Source organism: Belonocnema kinseyi, chromosome 9, assembly GCF_010883055.1.
Source record: "Belonocnema kinseyi isolate 2016_QV_RU_SX_M_011 chromosome 9, B_treatae_v1, whole genome shotgun sequence".
NCBI lineage: Eukaryota > Metazoa > Arthropoda > Insecta > Hymenoptera > Cynipidae > Belonocnema > Belonocnema kinseyi.
Window position 1 is genome coordinate 43,427,182 of NC_046665.1, and position 19,784 is coordinate 43,446,965.

Genomic DNA, 19,784 nt, shown 5'->3' on the forward strand with positions numbered 1-19,784 from the left:
TAATTTGAAAACATCTTATCTGTGGGCAAATCAGAATAAAATTTAAAGAAATATATATTTTGAGGAAATTACGTAGAAACTTCATGATTATATGTTTCATATATTTTACAAAAATATTATTGAAATTTTTCCAACTTTTTTGTTACAACTTCAAGTTCTTGCAATTCAAGAAAAAAGTTTTACTATTTATACTTATAAGCTGTTGTGATACGGTGAAAAAAAAGCTTCAAAATGAGCCCAAGAACATTGAAAAACGTTGACTATTTCGGAAGTTATTGAGATTTAAGAAAACATTTAAATTTACACTATTTTTGGAATATCTACTTAAAAACTAGACAAATTGGCTTCACCCTGGGCTTATTTTAAACAGAATTTCGAAAACAATTAATCTTTTAAAGAGACATTTTCTTAGCTCCGGTATAATTAAATTTAAGAGAACTTATTCAGTCGTAAAAAAAGAGGTGGCCTAAAACTTTTGCAGGGCAATATACCTTAAGGCCATGTCAAACTTAACCGATTTACTTAACTTTACCGACATTTTTTTTACAACTTAAATCCACATGAAATGAGATATCGAGTTGAAAATGTGTTGAAATTAAATAAAAGTCAGTAAGGTACATTCTTATAGTTCATTAGAATTACAAAAAAAATATTTTTGGAGCCCATTTTTTGTCATTATTTCCCAGTTTTTCAACTCTATATATGATAGGTAGGAATCGGGTAAATTTAGCATGCTCTTAAATGATTTAAAAATAGCTTCACAAAAATGTCAACATATCTAATATTCAAGAAATAAAAAGTGATGGTTTCTTATTTAAGAACTTGAAAACGATGATAGTCTATATCAATCATCGTGAAAGCATTAAATCTATTAATAATGATACCCAGTAAAAAGCATTGAATTCAGAAGAATTAAGAATTCTTATTCCTATGAATACCAGGTTTTTCCTTCGTCTGAAAATCCTACAACGGGAACAGAAAAAAGCAAATCCTATTCCTCCCAATTGTCTTAGTAAAATGTATCGAAAGCATTTATATAACCTATTTGTTAATTATTCAATCTTTTTATAACTTATAAAATCGGAAAATATTTAAATTTATATTTATTTATATTTTAATCATTTATTTAAACATTTAAAAAAATGCATTGCAGAAATCTGTTTAAATGGCTGAGTTAAAATAATTTTAACTCTAAAGAGACAAACTTGAATTGATTAGAATTAAAATTCCAAAACTTATATTCGACATGAAGGAATTAAAACAATTGATGACACATATTTTGTGAACTGATTAGAAGGGATTAAATAAACTTAAAATACGAACACTTTTGCGGAATACAAGATATCTCTGTGGGGTGTGCCAATCAGTACAATTACAAGGAATTAAATATATTGAAAACACGTTCTCTTTGGGGAAATAGAAAACTATGCAGCAGTCGCTATGGAAATAGAAATGAATTAGTTTCTGAGATATCCGATTCTTATTATGACATTTTAAATCGATGGAAAAATCGCGCATTCAAAAGAAAAGAATAATCTTCACTTTTACCCTGAAATCTGCAAATATGAATTTTTCTCTATTCAACGCTTATTACCGGGTAGTCTAGATTTATAAAATTGTAAATGACTTTACTAATGTTAGAATTTTATTCTTTATCCTAGGAGCCCGAATGATATATCGATACCTGCCAAAATCTGTGGGTCTAAGGCGCATCACACTTCACAAATCTATGTCTCAGGGTGACAAAACCTACTTATTAATTTGCGAGTGTTCACAGCTACAAGATAACCTTTCAGCAGCTGCAATTTTATTACCAGCTCTACGAGCTCGTCTCTGTGGGTACATTGGCCTATACAGGCCCTCTGTCTGTTTCTGATTTTACAAATGGTGCAATCTTGAGATCTTGAAACCTTTACCTAAATCCTGTATCGTCAACCTCAACATCAACCTTATTTTCAACCTTACAGGTCAATTTTATACTCCAGAAAATGCGTAAGAATCCTTCTTACAAATCGAAATAAGTGAAACAATTATTATTGCAATAGGTAATCAAATAGGCGACGAATTTTTACATACTCTCTACATAATAATAATTACAACATATCATACATTCGATAAACTGTGATATCCCACGATGCATATATATCACAAGTATTCAATTGTAAATTCTCTAGCGGCTGTAATTTCAATCTAGATAGAAATTTTAATGAGACTTGTGTCTTTAAACTTGATTAATTATTTGGAAATGTAGGACTTGAAGGGCACGTAAGTTTATCGCCGAACGACTCCACTTCACCGGGTAAGGGCTTGTGAAAATTGTACTTTACTAATAAGGTGGGCTTTGAATCACTATAAACTTATCGCATCCAGTGATAACCCGCGGATGCCCACGACTTTTTTTAGAATTACTCACATTTGTCTGCACGTTTGGCCAGTGGAAAGGAAAACTGCAGAAAACCCATCTTCTCGAGTACAGCCAGTTTTCCGACTGCCGATTTAGAATGGAGTGTACACAGTCATCCTCGTCGTTAAACCTTCCGCTCCTAGGCGTATGACATGCCCTTGCAATCCTTGTTTGTTAGAAAGGTTATTATTAAGTCGTTATCAGTTTGAAAGTAGAAGTATAAAACGTTTAAATTTCTAAGCAAGTCTAATCGAGAGTCGAAGTGAATTGATAAAACTCAGAATTTTGACCAGATTAAATTATTCATAGAAAAACGAGAAGAAAAAATAGACCACTTTAAAACTTCGACGCTTTTAAAATCTACAGTGAATGCCAATTTAATCTTTATACCAGGATCTAGATTTCGAAGATTCTACGAACCGCTCAGCGGTCACTCTATAATTTCTTATGTCGAATAAATTTCTATTAGAGTCTATTCAAAACGAATGAAATAAAGATTGTAAGTTTCTATCCAGACCGTAGTGATAACTATTTTTCATTCTATCTATCGACTATATCAGATTTGATCCGAGTATTCTACGATCAATTTTTAGAAGCTGATTCTCTAGAAAAAAGCGAGAGCCTTTAGAAAAGAAGAGAGAAGACAATTAGAGAATAAGGTATTGAAATCTTTTTAGAAAGAAGGAAACTAGTGTGACTTGGCATTTTAGTACAAAAAGTTAGTATATAAGCTTGGATGCCTACAGACAATAGTTAGAAATATTGCGCAGGCGCAGTTTGTTACTAACATATGATAGATTTTTATTGAAAAATATCCATTTACTAACATTTCTAGTGTGTAACATTCACGGACCATGGAACAAGTGCTCCACCGAAAAGAGCCTTGAAAATGTACTGTGATTCATTTTCGGAATTGTAATTGTGAAAGATCAAAAAAGTTTCCCAGAATTTAGAAAACTACAAAAATTATTCTTATTCAGTTTGAAAAAGGAAAGAAAAAGCGTATTAAAAAAAGTTAAAAGTTGACAACAAAAGACTAAAATTAGGCTGGACAAAATCTAGCAGTTTGATTCAATTTAGTTTTAAAGATTTTAAACCAAGTTTAAAACCTCTACGATCTTTGAAATTCAGAACACAAGTAGATGGTTTCTAAAATTCCAATTCGAATTTTTACGATAGTCTTTTCTTCTGGAGTTCTTAGAGAATAAATTAACTAAATTAAAAGCCAATTTTATCAAATGTCATTATTAAAATACAGGTTTAGATTTTTTAATTTTAAAATTCCTGAAAAAGCAATACATTTGTTCAAATTTGCATTCCTTTGAACTGAAAAATTAAACATTTTCATAAATTCTGAAAAGGAAGATGGAGAACTAATATTTTTATTCTCAAGAGTGTATTCTTACATTGGAACCCTATTTCTGAATATTACGATTTGAGTTTCTTACGATTTTTTGTTAAAAAGATCATTACTCCTTGTTTCCGAGATCCCGAAATACTGTATAGAAACCTGAAAAAATAATCTAATTAAAATCTATCATTTTTATTATAACGCGTCTAATTCTATTTATATTATGCATTTTTGAAAATGCAGCAAAAGTCTTTACAAGTCAAATAAAAGCACAATTTAATTTTGGGAAAAATAACAAATATTTTCCGTTTATGTTAAATTAAATCAAATCTATCAAACTTTGCTAAATACTTTCACACTTACACTTCTAGTGTCAAACATAAACTGTGATTACATCGTTCGAAGTTTTATCAAATACGCAAAAAATAAAATAGGCGTTGAAAACAGTTGCTTCGCCTTTATTCTTGAATTGAAAAAAAATACAGAAACAAACATTTTCAAAATCGCTTGAAAAGCATAAAACCTCTTAAAACTCAATTTCTGACAGCAATTTTGTGCCAGAACTCTGGAAATTGTAAGCTAATTGTAGGATTACAATCTAAATCTAAAGAAGAGACCTACTTTAATCGAAGATTTATTAAATCATGTACAACGAATGAGAAAACAATGATAATAAAACATTTCTGAGAATTTCTCCATTGCTTTCTGATTTTCAACCAGCTTCCGTCTTCTATTTACATTGTCTTTGTATAGTAGTTATTATCATAAAATGTATACGTAAGGACTAAACATTAAATACCAGACTCCTAATTTTATTAGGATTTATTTTAAAGCTAAGATTTAGCATCCTCGTCTCCTTTGATTCCCCTAAACCTTCTTCTGGCATCGAGCTACAAAAAGAAGATATCCTTAATCAATGTCAGGACCCAGGATAAAGGGTTCGCTAAATAACTAAAATTATAACTCACAATACTTCGCTTGCATTCGAAAAATGAATTTCGAAGAGCATAACATTCAGTAGGAACAAGATCGCTGTGTGAACGAAGACACTCCCTTGGTGTAAATTTATGCTAAAATATAATGAAGACCTTTAGATAATTGTCTAATTATGTTTAGCTGTATCATTTCACTAATTCGTAATTTGTAATTTATAATTTACTTATTTATTAACTCCCTAGGGCGCTACCTTATTATTCTAATGGTTAATTACTTTCATATTATTTTTGTAATTTTTTAATTATCATTTTAATGATAAAGCCGTAAAAGTAAATAATTAAAATGGAAATATGTTAAAAACTGAATCATTTACATTTTAAAAATCTGAGATTAAACAAATTGTATTGTAAAGCGATCTAAATTCGAGATTGTTGAACTGGAGTCGTATAAAAGTTAACACTATATAAAACTAAGTTTATCAAAGTTTAAAAATTAATTTTTTTTAAATTATATACACTTTTATTGCAGTTATCAAATTTCAACAATTTTAGATTTATCAACAATTTGAAATTCTTAATTTAAACTTGAGCTGAAAAAGTTTCATACTTTTAACTTTGAAGCATTACAAATTACACTTTCGTTGGACATCAGTCATGATTAAACTTCAATGGTTATACATTTAGCAATTACAGGCCTAAATCTTTTTAAATACAATCTAGAGACTCATTATTTAAATTACTCAAGTTTAAAATTTTAAATGTAATCAATTCCATTTGTAATCAGGTAGCGAGGTCCAGCTTAGGGTGTCAGAATAATTTAGTGTTTGGACATACCATTCCATGGAGAAAATAACGGAACACGTATTTTAGTTAATTCAGATAAATTTCTTTCGATTTGTTACAATCACTCGAAGATTACCTGCGATTTCTCCAAAATGGACAGAAAGTTCTTTCGAAGTACATTTTTTTCCGAACAAGCGTAGGAATCTTGCTCGTTTAATTGATCTCAAAAAAAAATACAATTTGAAAAATGACAAAATAGCTAACGTTTTTCAAACATTTATGAAAGTACGTTTTCTCAAAAACCCTACATATAAAATTCTAACTTTTGTTTATAAGTAGCTGGCAAGATGTACTGCATATTTCATAGGTTTCGCTTTTGGCAAGATACTGCATCACATTGAGAAAAAAATGTTTTTTTTTTAAATCTAATTTTTTCATTTTTTTCAGTAACAACGAAAGATATTAAAAAATGTTCAGATGAGTGTGTAAATACCCTAAAAAATTCTAGAATAAATAAGCAATAAATAAAAAAAGTGGGGATTTCCCGAAATTTTTCATTTTATCATTGAACTTTGAACACACGAAAACAAGATTTTCAGGAAAATCGCACCTTTCTATTTTTTTCAATATTTGTAAGAAGTTTCTGCTATTATAAAAAAGTTCATGAAAAAAGTTTAAAAAATCAGTTTTATACGGGCTAAACCATTTTTAGGCCAAGAAATTTTTAAAATATAATGTATCTACTTTTGTGTGAATATTTTTTTGTAAAACCTTTCATTAATTCCAAGAAAAATGCAGAAACTCGATTTTTCTAAAATAATTTTTGTTCAATGAAAATCAGTGGAAACGAAACTCATGAGATATTTAGTAAATATCTCCGGCTATTTCTAAAAATTAAATGGTTAGAAATGGAGTTTATGAGAAAATCCACTTTCAAGTATCAAGTACCTTCAGGAGAAAGCAACTGGAAAAAAGGAAATATAAGCACAAGGCAAATAAATTGCTAACAGGAATATTTATATCAGGGTTACCGCAAAACTTCATTTTTTAAATTCCCAAATTTTTCCGCAGAATTTTTAACGCAGAATCTTTGATAAATGGAAGACACAAATTTTTAATTAAAATTTTCAAATGTATTCTTCGTGACAGTTACTTGAAGTTATAGAATTTCCCTGGCGGTAAAAAATCGGAAACAAATATCTCGACCCCCCCCCCCCCCCCCCCCCCCCCCTAGAGCTGTTACGTAACTGATTCAAGAAACTGAATTTTCAGTAAAAATTAAGAATCTCTGCTACACCTTGAAAGCCCAAATAATAATTATTTTGGTTATATATGTAAAACATGTTTTTGCAAAATCTCCGTTCTAACTAGTTCAGCTAAACATCACATTACACTATACGTTTTCAATAGAGAATCTAATTGTCTGGTGTGCTTGCAAGGAACTTTATAGCTCCATAAATCAACCTTGAATATTTGCTCGATGTTTGAACACTTTATTATGACCAAACTTTGTTATATCTAAATAAGAGATTGTGAACTACAGAATAATTTCGTGTGAATACTTTTGCTTGATTAAAACAGATAGAGATAAACTTTAAGTGTCAGCAATTTCAGGTACATTATTTCTTATTCGCAATAATTACTCTCAGTAAAAAATAGTCATTTTTTAACAATCAAATCTTTGTGATTTTAATTCCAAGTTAAATTTCAACTACGTTTGAACTTATTCTCCAATATTTTAAAAACTCAATGACAAAAAATTCCTCAAACTATATAAGAAGCCATTCAACAAAGTACGTGATACATTTCTTAAAAACTTGAAACACCCCTTATTTTATTTTGCGGATGACCCCTAAGAAAATAATCATAAATTGTTTGATACTGATTCAATAATTCAACCTCTCACGACCAAAATTGCAAACCAAAAAAAAAACCAATTCCAATAAACCTCCAGCTAACATTTAGCAATGGAACAAGGTTATAGATACTTTTGATACTTTTTAAAGATCACAAAGTGTCATTAAAACGTAACTGCGGTATATTTACTTATCTTAAAATGATTTACTATCAGATGTAGGTTATGTTCACACTTACAACTTTACAGCATTCGCTCTCTAACAAGCACATTTTCAAATTTGCTCGCAGTTCTGCACATTTTGAGGTATCTTTTAATCTCTCATTACCCTCGTATTTCATCATTTTGAAAAAGAAAATTGATCACTCTTGAAATGAAAACACCGATTTCAGACGTTACTGCTTTTGCTTTTTTTCATTACCCACGTCCCAACAAGTTACGACCTAACCTTTGCGACCACACAGCTGAGCAACGAGCGTGGCAAACTCATATGCTTCATATTTATGATGTCATAATATAAATCATCAATTAAATTCCTTCAAGATGTTGGGAAACTGAAGACTTTTTGTAAATTAGTTTAACAGTACGGACTTGAAATGAGGAAGAAATCCAACGGCGGCTCGAACGATCGACCAAAATCAGGAAGGTAAGTATAAAATGAGGTTAAGTTTCGTGATTTCGTTGACAGTTGACGTTTGGACACATTTACATTTTTCAATTTTACTATTTTTTAACAAATGCCACTCCTGAAGAATAAACCAAAATTTTTTGTAAATATATTCCTCTGATATTTTCATATTATACAACGTTTTTGGGGATTTTCAGTTATAAGTTCTTTTTTTTTTATTAATTTTTTATTACAATTAAAAATAGTCTTGTGGATAACGGCTAAGATTAAAATAAACTAGAGAATATTTCATCTTTTTAGCACAACTTTATTCAGAAGATGCAAATATTAAATATTTATTGCCAACCCTTTAGAATCTTTTCGTAATATAAAGTACTATTTTTTATTCCTTGTATTTTTTAATAACAGGCAGTCAGTTTATCAACGAGGAAGTCAGAGGGACGCTTCTCCACATTATGTACTTTTGTATTCTGATGATGAACAGAGTGGAGACGAGGAAAATATTTCTTTACAAAATCGAAGTCAATCCCATTCGTCGCCTCGAAAGGTGGAAGTTATAAAAATTCAGTTGCAACCTGACGATACTTTGCCAGCACTTGCACTTAAATATCGATGCACTGTAAGTATATTATTTTATCATGTTTAAAAAATGTAAACCAAAAAAAAACTATATATATTTGTAAGTAATATTTTAATAACTAAATGGGTTACATCCGAATTCCACTTTTTATTTTTCAGTAAGAGTTTGATATTTTCAAAAATAGACTTGAAGTTAAAAGATAAAATATTTTAATTTTATTGAAAAAATAATTTTTTTAATTAAATGCATTTTTTCAGGGTATTGGCAATTTCTAAAATCAAGAGTTTTTAATTCATAAATCCGTATCAAGCTCAATGGAAAAAACATAAAATGGGGGGGGGGGGGTAAAGTTCATAAAAACGTATCGCGTATAAATAATTTTTTAAGGGATGAATTTAATATTTATATAGGATTTCATTTTCGATTCGAAAATTGTCAAGCAAATAATTTTAGTTTCCGAAATTATTTTCTTTTTCAATTTCCATAGCTGTAAAACATATGTATTGATTTACTTGCCTCATAATTTTTCTTTTAAAGTCAAATATGCCCCGAAAACAGTAATTTATCGTATTTTTTATTATTTATCATATATTTTAAGAACTAAAGCATCATAAAATCAGGCCTCAGAGCGACTAGGTCTAAAAAAATTTGCGTTAGTCGTATAAAATTACGAAAAAGTCACGTGAAACTTTTAAAGAAAAAAACAAAATAAGACAATTAGATAGTAATCCGTGATTGCCAAAAACTTGACCATTTTAGATCATGGGATTTTCCAAAACCAAATCATTTCAAAACTGTTAAAAATATTTTTTTACTTATGAGTAACCCACGAGAATATTAAAATATGGAAACTGAAAGATCAAGGAATGTATTTATAATAGATGTGAAATTTACACATTGCTTAAAAGTCGCGTGAAGTATCTGCGACTATAATAAAACTAAAATATATAAATTATTTTAAAAAATATTTTGCAAGACAGATAAAAATATTTTAAAATGTGAGGAAAATATCTATTTTCACGATCACTATCATTTCCAAAAAGGGCTGGCAAGCTCAATGTTCCTTTTTTCTCTAATTTTGAATTAAGTTTTACTATCGTGAATTCATAGAGTCTTCTTTCATGAAGATGAGTTTTGTAATGCAAAACAAATAGGTTTAGGTTTTTTTAGTGAGCAGGCAATTGTCTGTTCACCTCAACTTTAAGCCCACTTACGAGAAACATAACGTTTTCAAAGCTCACTTAAATTAAGAAGCGAGGGTGCTAAGTGCTCTTTGCCATTACAAAATCTTTTAAGTTTATTAATAAATATTTAAAAGGTGTCATTATACCTAAGCCCACTTTAGTTTGATGCATATTTGTAAAAAAGTGCACTCAATCTTTCAAAGGATTAAATAAAATACGTATTTTCCTCTGCAAAATGTTTGCTAATTTTAATTTCTTTAAAATCAAAACAAGGAATTCACTATTATAAAAATCATTTTAGCACATATGGAACATTTAAATTATTTATTATCTATCGTAAGCAACCAAAAGTTATCTTATAAAGAAATACAACAAAATGTTTATCTTACAAGCCTATTTTGCACCTGACATCAATTCAAGAAAGTTATGTTTCTTCTATTTTAGTGATAAAGAATAATATTTTACGTTTTCATGCCCAGTAACCTCAATAACCTGAAGAAAAATGTTCTGTTCATTATTACTGATATAAAAACAACTGTTTTTGAAATTGAAATGTCGAAGTTCGTTAAAATAAATACTATTTTACTCGATTTTTCACATTTTTTCGGATTTTTTTTCAAGTACACAAGATAAACAACTCGTAAGTGTATAATTTTATAGATTTGTGGATGGTATACAATTTTAATTATAAACTAATATTCATATCGTGAGTCGTCCTCGAGAAAAATGAAATTTCTAATTCATAGAAACGAAAAACTATTTTTTACAAATACGCATAGTACAATTTTTGTCTTGCTTGGTTCAAAATAACTGAGGGCATCCCCAAAACACGGACAAAAGATAAATTAAATGTGCAAGCACTTTTGAGTTTAAGTTAATTAAGGCTAGTCGTTATTGTAATAGTGTCATACATCAATATGCAGCCTTACCAAACACTTTATAACAAAAATTACACGATAATAGTGATCATTATTCACTGTTACTTGCAATCAACATTGCTAAATAGATTTTTAACTGTACTAAAATCTTCTTAAGTATAAAATTAACCATTTTATCGCACATTACAAAAAGTTTGAATAATTATTTTTTAGTCTTTTTTTTTGGCAATGTAGTTAAATTAGCAATGTAGCGTTACCAGACAAAAAACTTGTGGAACAGACTTTGAAGTGATTTTTAAATTCATCAGCTCTAAAATATTGAACTCTAATCTTGATTTTTGTCGTTTTTAACTCAATGTACGTGATATATGTGAATTTTAAATATCTAAAAAATAGTATTAATATTATTTAGCAATTTTTCATTTTAAATTTTTAGTTTAGTACAAGTATGTGACAAGACATCTTGTCTGCTTTTTTATTTACAATTTCTAAAAGAAATCGTCCAAATTTGAAACATTGCTGAATTGTGTAAAAAACTACGAATTGTTTGCCGACATTTCGTGAATATTTTCATTTTCGTGAACAGTTTCAGGTCAGCCCTGAAGATGTGAACTGCAATGTTCACGAAACGTCGGCAAACAATTCGTAGTTTTTTTACACGAGTGAAACCCGAAAAATCTCTTTTTATCAAAATGAATCATCGTGAAAGCATAAAATCTATTATTCCTGAATTGTATTTTGATACAAGTACTTTTACTGGGATCATTTTAGACAAAATTATTATTTAAACAAAAAACGGAAACTAACTACGTGTTAAAGTGGTCAACTTTTTTTAATCACCCTAATACATTTATTTTTATACATATATTTCATCTTTTTCAAAATAAGTAAAAAGCGTTATAGGGTTTTAAAACACTAAATAGTCGAATAGGCGCATTTTACACGGAAAAAGTCGAGAGAAAAAACGTCCAAAATGTCGTACACTCCGAGGTCTGTAAAATCTTTTTTTTTCATCTTATCCTGATAGCAGTCTACATAAAAATCGATTTCAGGTTTCAGAGTTGAAAAGAATAAATAACATCCACAAGGACAACGAAATATTTGCTCATCGATCAATAAAAGTCCCAGTGCAGCCATTTTCAATTTTAACGGAAACGTTAAACAAAATTCCAGATGGGGAAGACAAGAATTGCATCTATGAATTAGAAAGTCCTTCCACATTGAAGGAAGAAAAAATTTTTAATTTGGTAACAACTCCCATAGTGGTTGCGCCACAGAGATCGGAAATTAACAACATTATACTAAACTCAATATTAGAACCATTACCTACTAATGAGACTTCCGAAAATGTCGAGGACGCAGAAGATGTCCAATTGCTGAGTCCTTCTGAACGAGAAAAAACTCCAAAAGCTCATTTAAATGACACATTTTCGTGTTCTGGTGCCGATTGGGGATTGTCCTGGCCTCAACTCTTAGGAGTTTCTCTGCTTCTGGGCCTTGCAGGGCCTATTATTTATATTTTCTATATAGCAGATGCTTCCAATCATCATTCTTCTTCCGGACACTAGTTTCAAGTCAAACCCAAAGTTAGTAGGAGCAATTTAAATGGTTGTAATGAGTCTCTCCTTTTGATACTGCAATATTAGTTACGACTTTCTTTCTGATATTTTAGAAAGCCAATATATTTTATACGGCAATTATAAATATTTATATTGCTTGACTTTATTACTATCTTGTTTTTCAAGAAAGTCTGATTTGTGTAGTATAATAAAAATCTTTTCAGGGTGTCTACCTGACCGGAGAACTTGGAATTTGATTCAGTAACCGGGATTTTTCATTCAACTGTACTATAATAAACATTAAAAGGGTTTCGTGTTTTATTAGTTTCAGTAAACTCGTATTTATCTGAAATTTTAAATACATTTTTTCTTAGTCAAAGAGAAAATTGTATGTTTTAAAATAAAAATATTAAACCTGTAATTATGGTTTATAGTAGGGGATTTTGGAAGAGATCTATAATTCTGGATTTGAAAAGGAAATTTTCTAAAAGAATTATATAAGGCATTGTTGGAAATAATTATAATTTTAAGATATAAAATGGGAATTTTATGAAGAATAGTTAGAAACCAGTTAGAAAAAATCCAAAATTGATCAGGAGAAAACCGAAAAATATTCGTCTGGTAGACAATGCTTTTCTATTTGTACATAAAATGCAATTGAAATGTTAAACTTTTTATAAGCTAAAAAAAAGGGATACTAAACTCAAACTTCATCCTTATAATAACGTAATGCGTGCCTTAAAGTGCCTGAATAGAGTCGATAGTTTTAAGAATTATCTGTTCATCGTTCTTAGCATTCTCAAAATAACAAACATTGTAATTTAAAAAAATGTTGAAAAGAATTTGTTAATTCGTTGTTTAGCCAATCGTTATTTAGTCTATTTAACTATAAAATAATTGAGCACTTCTGATTTTAAATTTAAATATTATATGAATGCTTCTTTCTTTATAGAGGCTAGTAACATTTCCGTTTTCAATTACATTTTTATTAGCTTAGCTGTGAATTAGTGCCAAAAGGATTGTAAATAATCTGTAGATATAGCACTTTTGTATTCACAATAACCAGCTAAGAACAGTTTTGATGATTTACAACTTGTGAATTTTCGAAACGAAAATGTATCATCCGAGAAACCGTACGTGAGTTCTTATTCTAATAAAATTTTATCTGATAATTTTAAGAAAAGGTGTTTTTATCTCCTCGAGGGCAGCTTTTCATTTTGTGATACAATTTCCGAGAATATGTTACAACTCTAGTAATGTAAATGCGGATATTGATAAATTTTATCAACTCTATTTATTAATAAATAATAATGCTTGCTATTAACGAGTATATCGTTAAATGCGTTTAAAGATAATCACTTTCTAGTTGAAAGCACTGTATATTGTATAATGAAGAGATGACAATATATTTTTTTAAAGTTGAAAATGTTTTTAATTTCATTTATAAAGTTAATTCTGCAATGATAATTTTTCAATTGCAACTTGGTAATTTTTAGAACTAAGTGCGCCTGATATTTCAATTGAATTACAGATCGGCTTGTAATTAGTCAAACATTCAACGACAAACACTTCCTTGCATTCAAGCATTATTTTCAAACTTGCTCGATTCTGTTTTTATTCCCTGAGGAAACGTACATGACTGACGCTGGCAGGGCACCGATTTAATCAATATTAACACCAGCATTAGAAAATGGTTAGTCACCATTCTATAATTTAACAACAAATGACCAAAAGGCATAAAAGAGAATTCAGAGCTTCAAAGAATTCAGTTCATTTTGAGAGAAATGTTTCTTTGCAAAACTCTGTTACTGTGCTCTGGCATTTTTTTTTTAGTAAGTACGAACATTTTAATAATTTGCTTTCAAACAATTTCAATTTAAAATTGCCCGATTTCGAAGATTTTAATTTTAAATATTATCTATTTTCAAATTATTTACGTTTTTAATGTTAAATTCTTTCACTAATATAGCTTCCAAAATAGAAGCTTCAGAAACTTTTATGTTTCAAAAGCTCTTCATTTGAAATTATTTAATTTTAGACGCTTCAAATTTTTGACGCATTCAATTTGAAAATGCATAATTTGAAATATTTAATTGGAAACATGGTCTAATCTTAAATTATCTGATTTGAAACTCTTTCATTTCGAATTAAAATAAATCCAAATAATCTTGAAGTTTATTATAACTTTTAAAATAAAACTAGCCTACTTGTAAGGCTTTATTTAAAATCGAATTGCAAAAAATGTGAAATTAGTACATGCACTTGAAACAAATGTGACAAAGACGAAATTAAGAAAAAAATTATGAAAAGTCTCTAGTTACTTTTTTATTATCAAAATTAAGGGAACTGAAAAGATTCATGTCTTATATTTTAAAGGTCGATGGAAAGAGCTACGGGAAAAATGTGTATCCCAAGAAACATTCACACTCGATTCATAAAAGAGTGGATCCAAATTATTGGGATTATATGACGCTGGAAAATAATCTGCTACCCATTGAACCTTTATCAAGAAAGAGATTTAAAAACGGCAATGAAGAAAACGATATTTTTCATAGTAGGTATGTATATTCGTTTCCTAATATGAAAATTGAAATAAGAAATAGCACGAGGAAAAAAATCAGAATATTTTTTATTTTAATTCTTCAAGATACCAAGTATAATTTGTTTCTTCTCATTTATCATTTCCTTCCTTTCCAGGCCTTGGCTTCATCGAAAAGAGCAATTTTCCTTCATGGACACGTACTTTCCGCCCCAAGTGCTTTTAAAACGTTACAAAAGAAATGAAGATTCAAAATCGAAAAATGGAGAGCAAAAACTAAAGAAGTTCTACAATAAATTGCAGATACACAAGCATCAGTCTTATAATTCAAAGTATGAGAAAAAGAAGATTTTCAAAAAGTTGTGTTCACTTCCAGTGAATTAGCTAGCTAAGCTCCAAGTTTTTGTACTGAGGCAAAAAAAATGTGATGTATTAATTTTACTCTTATTAAAAAGTCAATTAACTAAATTACTAAATTAAGAGAATCTATAATCTAAATAATCATTTAGTACAAATATTTTAAATCTGAAGGTGAATAAAAACTGCACCTATTCAAGGATGAGTAAAAATGTTAAGAGTATTTAAATTACTAAAAAAATAAAAACACTTATTTTATTATATAAATTTAATTAACGCACATGATCTCGTCGACGTTAAGTATTTACAATGTAAAGATCGTAAGTCACCGTAAAACATCGTCTTTAATTTCGCTGAGACAATTCACGTTCACCTTCGATGTTCCATCTAGTCGTTCTTTTGTTTCCTACGATAACAAAAAACAACTGAATTAATGATAAGGCTGAATATTTAGCTGGATTATGATTGGAGTGAAGAATCGATTCAGTAGACGATAGTGTCGTTCAATTTGTGTTCAGAAGACCGTCGTCAAACTCATCATAAAAAATATATTTGAAGAGTAGCCGTGCAGAACTAGATAACCAACCAAATAGAAATTTTTCAAGAGAGCGAAATAATATTCTATAAAATCAAAATCGTCATTTAAAGACAAAACAAAATTTATCTCCCGGACTGAAGTGTTTCTAAATTAAAACCAAAAAAGTGTGATTAAAAAGATTAACCAGAACCGAGAAATAGAATGTGGAAGTTTACAATCACAAAGTAACGAGGATCGGCTAAAGATCACGATAAAAGGTACAATTTTCAGTTTAAACAAAAAATAAAAACTTACTTCCGAGATATCGGTTAGCTAAATTGAAAGGAAATTACTTTGATTAAAAAAGTTAACCAATTTTAAGTAAATCATTAAAGAATTTGGAGGTTCAAATATCATGGGTTTTGAAAATCTCCTTTGGATAGCGAATAAAAAAGAATACGAATACAAAAGTTTTCATCTGAATAAAAGTATTGTGTTCCGGGAAAATAATGATTTAGGTGAAGATATTTCACTGTAAGGAACGATTTTTCGCTGAAAGGCCTATAAAAAAGAAATTATATGTTTCTTTATAAATAAACAAAAAAATGTCAAAATAGTTTTTTTTAGTAAGTATTCTTATATTTTACTGTATTTAAAAACTTTTAGAAAGTGGAATAAGGTAAGTAAAAGCTTTACAGAAAAGGTAAGAGGCTGGGCAATTAAATGAAAAAAATAAAATAAAGATGGGTGGTAAGTAGTCAATTATTTGGTTTTGAACTACCAATCTTTTTATAACTATAATTAAAATGAGATTTCGAACACATACTTTACATTTTTTTTAAATATTTTAGATTTAAGGGCATGTGATACTTAGAAAATTGTCGATTTTACCAGTTTTAGGTTCCCCCGGCTTTTTTTCTAGAAGAATAAATATTTTGTCTTAAAAATTTGAGGAAATGATAGCGAACATTTTTACAGACGTCCCTGCACTCTTTTTTTGTGGGTTAATTCCAACAATTTTTTAGTTTTCCTAAATTTGATCAATTTGCATAGCGCTTAGGAAATAGTATAGATTTTTTCAGTGTTAGATTCCCCTGGCTTTTTTTCCTAGGATACGAAATATTTTGCCTTCAAAATGTGGGAAATGATAGCGAACATGCTAACGGACGTCCCCACACTTTTTTTTTTTTTTATCAAAAACTTGTTGATATTGCTAACAACGTGCGTGTATATTTCGAGGTTATGTGTGCTACAATTCACCCGAGCGTTGCTTCCAAAATACATAATATTTTTGGCCGAAAACTTTGGACTTACAAATAAACATAGTAACTATCTCCCGGAACTAACCTTGATTTTTAGGCAATCAAAAAAGTTTATTTCATCAATAATTTCCAGATTATCGGAAAGGAAGAGATGAAAAACGACGTAACCTCAAAATAATGCATATGCATAAAATTTTTATTTAGCATAATAAGTTTTGTTTTTATTATATCCCTAAAAAAAAGTCCGGAGACGTTCGTTATGATATTTTATAGCATCTCCGAAATCAGTTTTTAAATATTTTCATTTTTGTGGAAAAAAAGACGGGGAAACTGTAAGTATCACATGTCCTTAACAAATCTAAAAAGCCCACTTTCGGTAAAAATCAGTTATCTAAATCTAATTTCTGCACTGCAAACCTTCATTTATAGCTTTACATTTAAAATTCAGATTTTAAATGAAAAATTGCAATAAATTAAATGAATGATAAATACCTAGAACTTCCTGAAGCTTTTCTTTGCTCCGGTTCCTTTGGTCACCTTCAAAACGTTAAAGCGGACCGTTTTGCTCAATGGTCTACATTCTCCAATGGTGACGACATCGCCAATTTCAACATCCCTGAAACATTAGAAAACTTTTTTTACGAAAAAAATGGTGTTTCTTGAAAACGAAAATGATCAGTTTTTGCGATTGTTGTCAGTAGACGAATAGATAACTTCAACTTGTTTTCAGAAGACCGTCGTCAATATCATCATGTGTAATTGAGAGAAAGCATCTTCAGTTTTTTTTACTTAATTTAATTTCACTTTTGCGTTTTATCGAATTCAATAAAGTGAAAACTTAGTCGAATACACAAAAACCCAAGTAATATTTAATTAAATTAATTAAATAAATACAGACCTGAATGCCGGGCTGAGGTGCACACTCATATTTCTATGCCGTTTTTCGAAACGGTTGTATTTTCGAACATAATGTAAATAGTCACGTCTGATAACTATCGTTCTTTGCATTTTCAATTTCTGGACTACGCCAGTGAGAATGCGTCCTCTGATCGATACGTTTCCCGTGAAGGGACACTTCTTATCGATATAAGACCCTTCAAGAGCCTACAATAAATATAAAATCAATGTTCATTCTGTATTATAAATCTGATGAACTTGCAGTAAAATTATTTATTTTTATCAAACTTACTTCGCGGGGTGCCTTAAACCCGAGACCAACATTGCGGGTGTACCGCAAGGACTTGCGCACTTTTTGGCCCTGACCCTTCTTGTTCAGGAAGACTGTTGGTTGCTTTTGAAAAGCCTTTACGTTCTGTAATTTACAAGAGAATCGTCATCGATTATAACACTTTAAAAAATCAGGACTATACACTAAATAAGAAGAGAAAATAGTTTTATGATTATTTTTTTAATTCTTTGTTTTTTAAACTGGGAAGATCAATTCAAATAACGCGTATTCAAGAAGTCATAATACTTATTATTTGTGCACGTTAAAAAAGGACCGAATAGAAAAAATCTTTAATTCTTGTATAGGGTACCAATAATTATTCAAAGCAAAGGCGAATAAAATTATAGGGTACATACAAATCGTGAAAAATATCCCTATGCTAACCTTGATTTTGAGGTTAGGGAGGATGTCAACTTCATTAATTTTGTCAAATTATAACCTCAGATAAATTAGTCTAATAATTTGCAACCAATTCTAATCGATTTTCCCGTATATAGTATCATAAAAGTCATTTAGATTCTTATAATACTAAAAAACTGTAGACAAGGAAATGTGTAACACGTGTCGAATAGTTGCATCAACGGGCAACGCAAACGTCAACAATCCGAAGACTCTTGCAAGATATTTTTTTTTGATAACTTCTCGAGTATAAATCCAAACACATATGACTTTATTATTACATAGAAATTGATATTAAAACGGTAAAAAAATGTTTAATTTTTCAAAGAGAATATTCTAACACATACCTGATCCGCCATCTTGCACTTCTGAAAGAGCGACAAAACCGGAAGCTTGGCTTGAAGTGCTAAGCTTAATGCTATCAAACAATGCTACCAATGCTACCAACATGACAATTTTGTTCTATTTTTTATTATTAAAGAGTTTGTTAATTAAATAACTAATACTACTGACATTGTTTACAGTTCGTTTATTTAAGTGATTAGGTCAAAAACAATGTACTGTATTGTTCATTATAAGGTTGACATAAATTTTAAATTAAATATCGAAATATCTCGAATCGAGTAAGAAATTACTACGATTGATTGCAAGGTAGAAGAAGAGAAAGAAGGAAGGAGAATGCAGAGAAAGAGTGTTTGTGTTTACAGCCGGAAATTACTTAGTTTTTGGTAAGAAAAATTCTTCTTATTATTCAATGTTACGTTGCTTCTTTCTTATATCTTTAATTGTTTAATTTCGTATTGTATTTTTTTAATTCTGTGGTCTTTTTTTGTAATAAGAACTATGAAAGTTAAAAAGGTAAGTAAAATATCCGGTATAACCAGGTAACCCGGCGTCGAAGTGGTCATGTTTCTTTTGTGAAAAAACGATAATAAATTGGTTAGAATTTTATATCTTCTAACAATAAATGATTATTCTTAATACGTTAATTTGAGTAAATCACGTTCGCGTACAATTACTAACAAAAGTCTAGAATTGCCGAATAATCATGTTTTATTTATATATTTATTTTTATTAAAAACTAGTTTCAAATTATTATTAGGACAAAATTTGTAAATATTGCAAAGTCTAACCTAAAAAATCTTTATCAATCCTTTGTATATAGAGTGAAACTCTGGACTAGGCCGGTGTTGGGGGCTGGAGGAGGTGGGGAAAACCCAGATAGAGTGCCGTTTCACCAGGCGCAGCTCCTACTTACTAGGGCGGGGTCAATTCTCGGAAGGACTATATCAGGGGGCCCTTTGTCTAGGGTTCACTATGTATAT

At 29.6% G+C, this 19,784-nt stretch overlaps 5 protein-coding genes across 23 annotated transcripts in view; 3 read left to right on the forward strand and 2 right to left on the reverse strand.

Moving 5' to 3' along the window:
• Positions 1-4,446, forward strand: part of LOC117179576 — a 70,969-nt gene extending 66,523 nt beyond the window's left edge. For all 13 annotated transcript variants that reach the window (XM_033371514.1, XM_033371516.1, XM_033371526.1 and 10 more), the window contains one exon: positions 1,662-4,446. In XM_033371514.1, the coding sequence (XP_033227405.1) occupies positions 1,662-1,876 (215 nt within the window). In that variant the 3' untranslated portion in view covers positions 1,877-4,446. The remainder of the gene's footprint in view (positions 1-1,661) is intronic.
• On the reverse strand, positions 4,199-7,691 carry LOC117179582 (cytochrome c oxidase assembly factor 5). Its single transcript, XM_033371536.1, has 3 exons — positions 7,568-7,691; positions 4,724-4,825; positions 4,199-4,645 (listed from the first exon to the last, which is right to left on the reverse strand). Exons 1-3 carry the CDS (start codon positions 7,670-7,672, stop codon positions 4,589-4,591), a joined length of 264 nt encoding a protein of 87 aa, XP_033227427.1. The 5' UTR covers positions 7,673-7,691; the 3' UTR covers positions 4,199-4,588.
• Positions 7,692-7,852: 161 nt separating this feature from the next.
• LOC117179580 (lysM and putative peptidoglycan-binding domain-containing protein 3) lies at positions 7,853-15,129 on the forward strand. Of its 2 annotated transcripts, XR_004467935.1 has the most exons (6): positions 7,853-7,974; positions 8,365-8,575; positions 11,651-12,184; positions 13,689-13,989; positions 14,534-14,715; positions 14,855-15,129. XR_004467935.1 is itself a non-coding variant. In XM_033371534.1 (4 exons), the coding sequence occupies exons 1-3, from the start codon at positions 7,925-7,927 to the stop codon at positions 12,164-12,166; spliced, it is 777 nt and encodes a 258-aa protein (XP_033227425.1). In that variant the 5' UTR covers positions 7,853-7,924; the 3' UTR covers positions 12,167-12,184; positions 12,382-13,539. The 2 variants fall into 2 exon arrangements, 1 of the variants encoding a protein (XP_033227425.1); XM_033371534.1 differs by lacking the exons at positions 13,689-13,989; positions 14,534-14,715; positions 14,855-15,129 and adding an exon at positions 12,382-13,539.
• A 177-nt stretch (positions 15,130-15,306) lies between these two features.
• Positions 15,307-18,818, reverse strand: LOC117179581 (40S ribosomal protein S11-like). Its single transcript, XM_033371535.1, has 5 exons — positions 18,807-18,818; positions 18,022-18,144; positions 17,731-17,936; positions 17,325-17,448; positions 15,307-15,459 (listed from the first exon to the last, which is right to left on the reverse strand). Exons 1-4 carry the CDS (start codon positions 18,816-18,818, stop codon positions 17,325-17,327), a joined length of 465 nt encoding a protein of 154 aa, XP_033227426.1. The 3' UTR covers positions 15,307-15,459.
• A 148-nt stretch (positions 18,819-18,966) lies between these two features.
• LOC117179578 (single-strand selective monofunctional uracil DNA glycosylase) overlaps positions 18,967-19,784 on the forward strand; it is an 8,569-nt gene continuing 7,751 nt past the window's right edge. For 2 of the 6 annotated variants that reach the window (XM_033371529.1, XM_033371530.1), the window contains exons 1-2: positions 18,967-19,187; positions 19,625-19,778. Coding sequence is in view for 1 of the 6 variants with exons in the window: in XM_033371528.1 (XP_033227419.1) it covers positions 19,138-19,187 (50 nt within the window). In the remaining 5 variants the exon portion in view is untranslated. The other 4 variants (XM_033371531.1, XM_033371528.1, XM_033371532.1 and 1 more) reach the window with 4 other exon arrangements.

Coding starts and splice junctions, on each gene's coding strand:
- LOC117179580 (XM_033371534.1), top strand. CDS start 7,925: ATGAGGAAGAAATCCAACGGCGGCTCGAACGATCGACCAAAATCAGGA. Junction 7,975..8,364: donor GATCGACCAAAATCAGGAAG/GTAAGTATAAAA, acceptor TTTTAATAACAG/GCAGTCAGTTTATCAACGAG. Junction 8,576..11,650: donor CACTTAAATATCGATGCACT/GTAAGTATATTA, acceptor AATCGATTTCAG/GTTTCAGAGTTGAAAAGAAT.
- LOC117179582 (XM_033371536.1), bottom strand. CDS start 7,672: ATGATGAAATACGAGGGTAATGAGAGATTAAAAGATACCTCAAAATGT. Junction 4,826..7,567: donor AGAGCGAATGCTGTAAAGTT/GTAAGTGTGAAC, acceptor ATTATATTTTAG/CATAAATTTACACCAAGGGA. Junction 4,646..4,723: donor TCGAATGCAAGCGAAGTATT/GTGAGTTATAAT, acceptor TTCTTTTTGTAG/CTCGATGCCAGAAGAAGGTT.
- LOC117179581 (XM_033371535.1), bottom strand. Junction 17,937..18,021: donor GGTTTAAGGCACCCCGCGAA/GTAAGTTTGATA, acceptor TATTTATTGTAG/GCTCTTGAAGGGTCTTATAT. Junction 17,449..17,730: donor CACCTCAGCCCGGCATTCAG/GTCTGTATTTAT, acceptor CTAATGTTTCAG/GGATGTTGAAATTGGCGATG.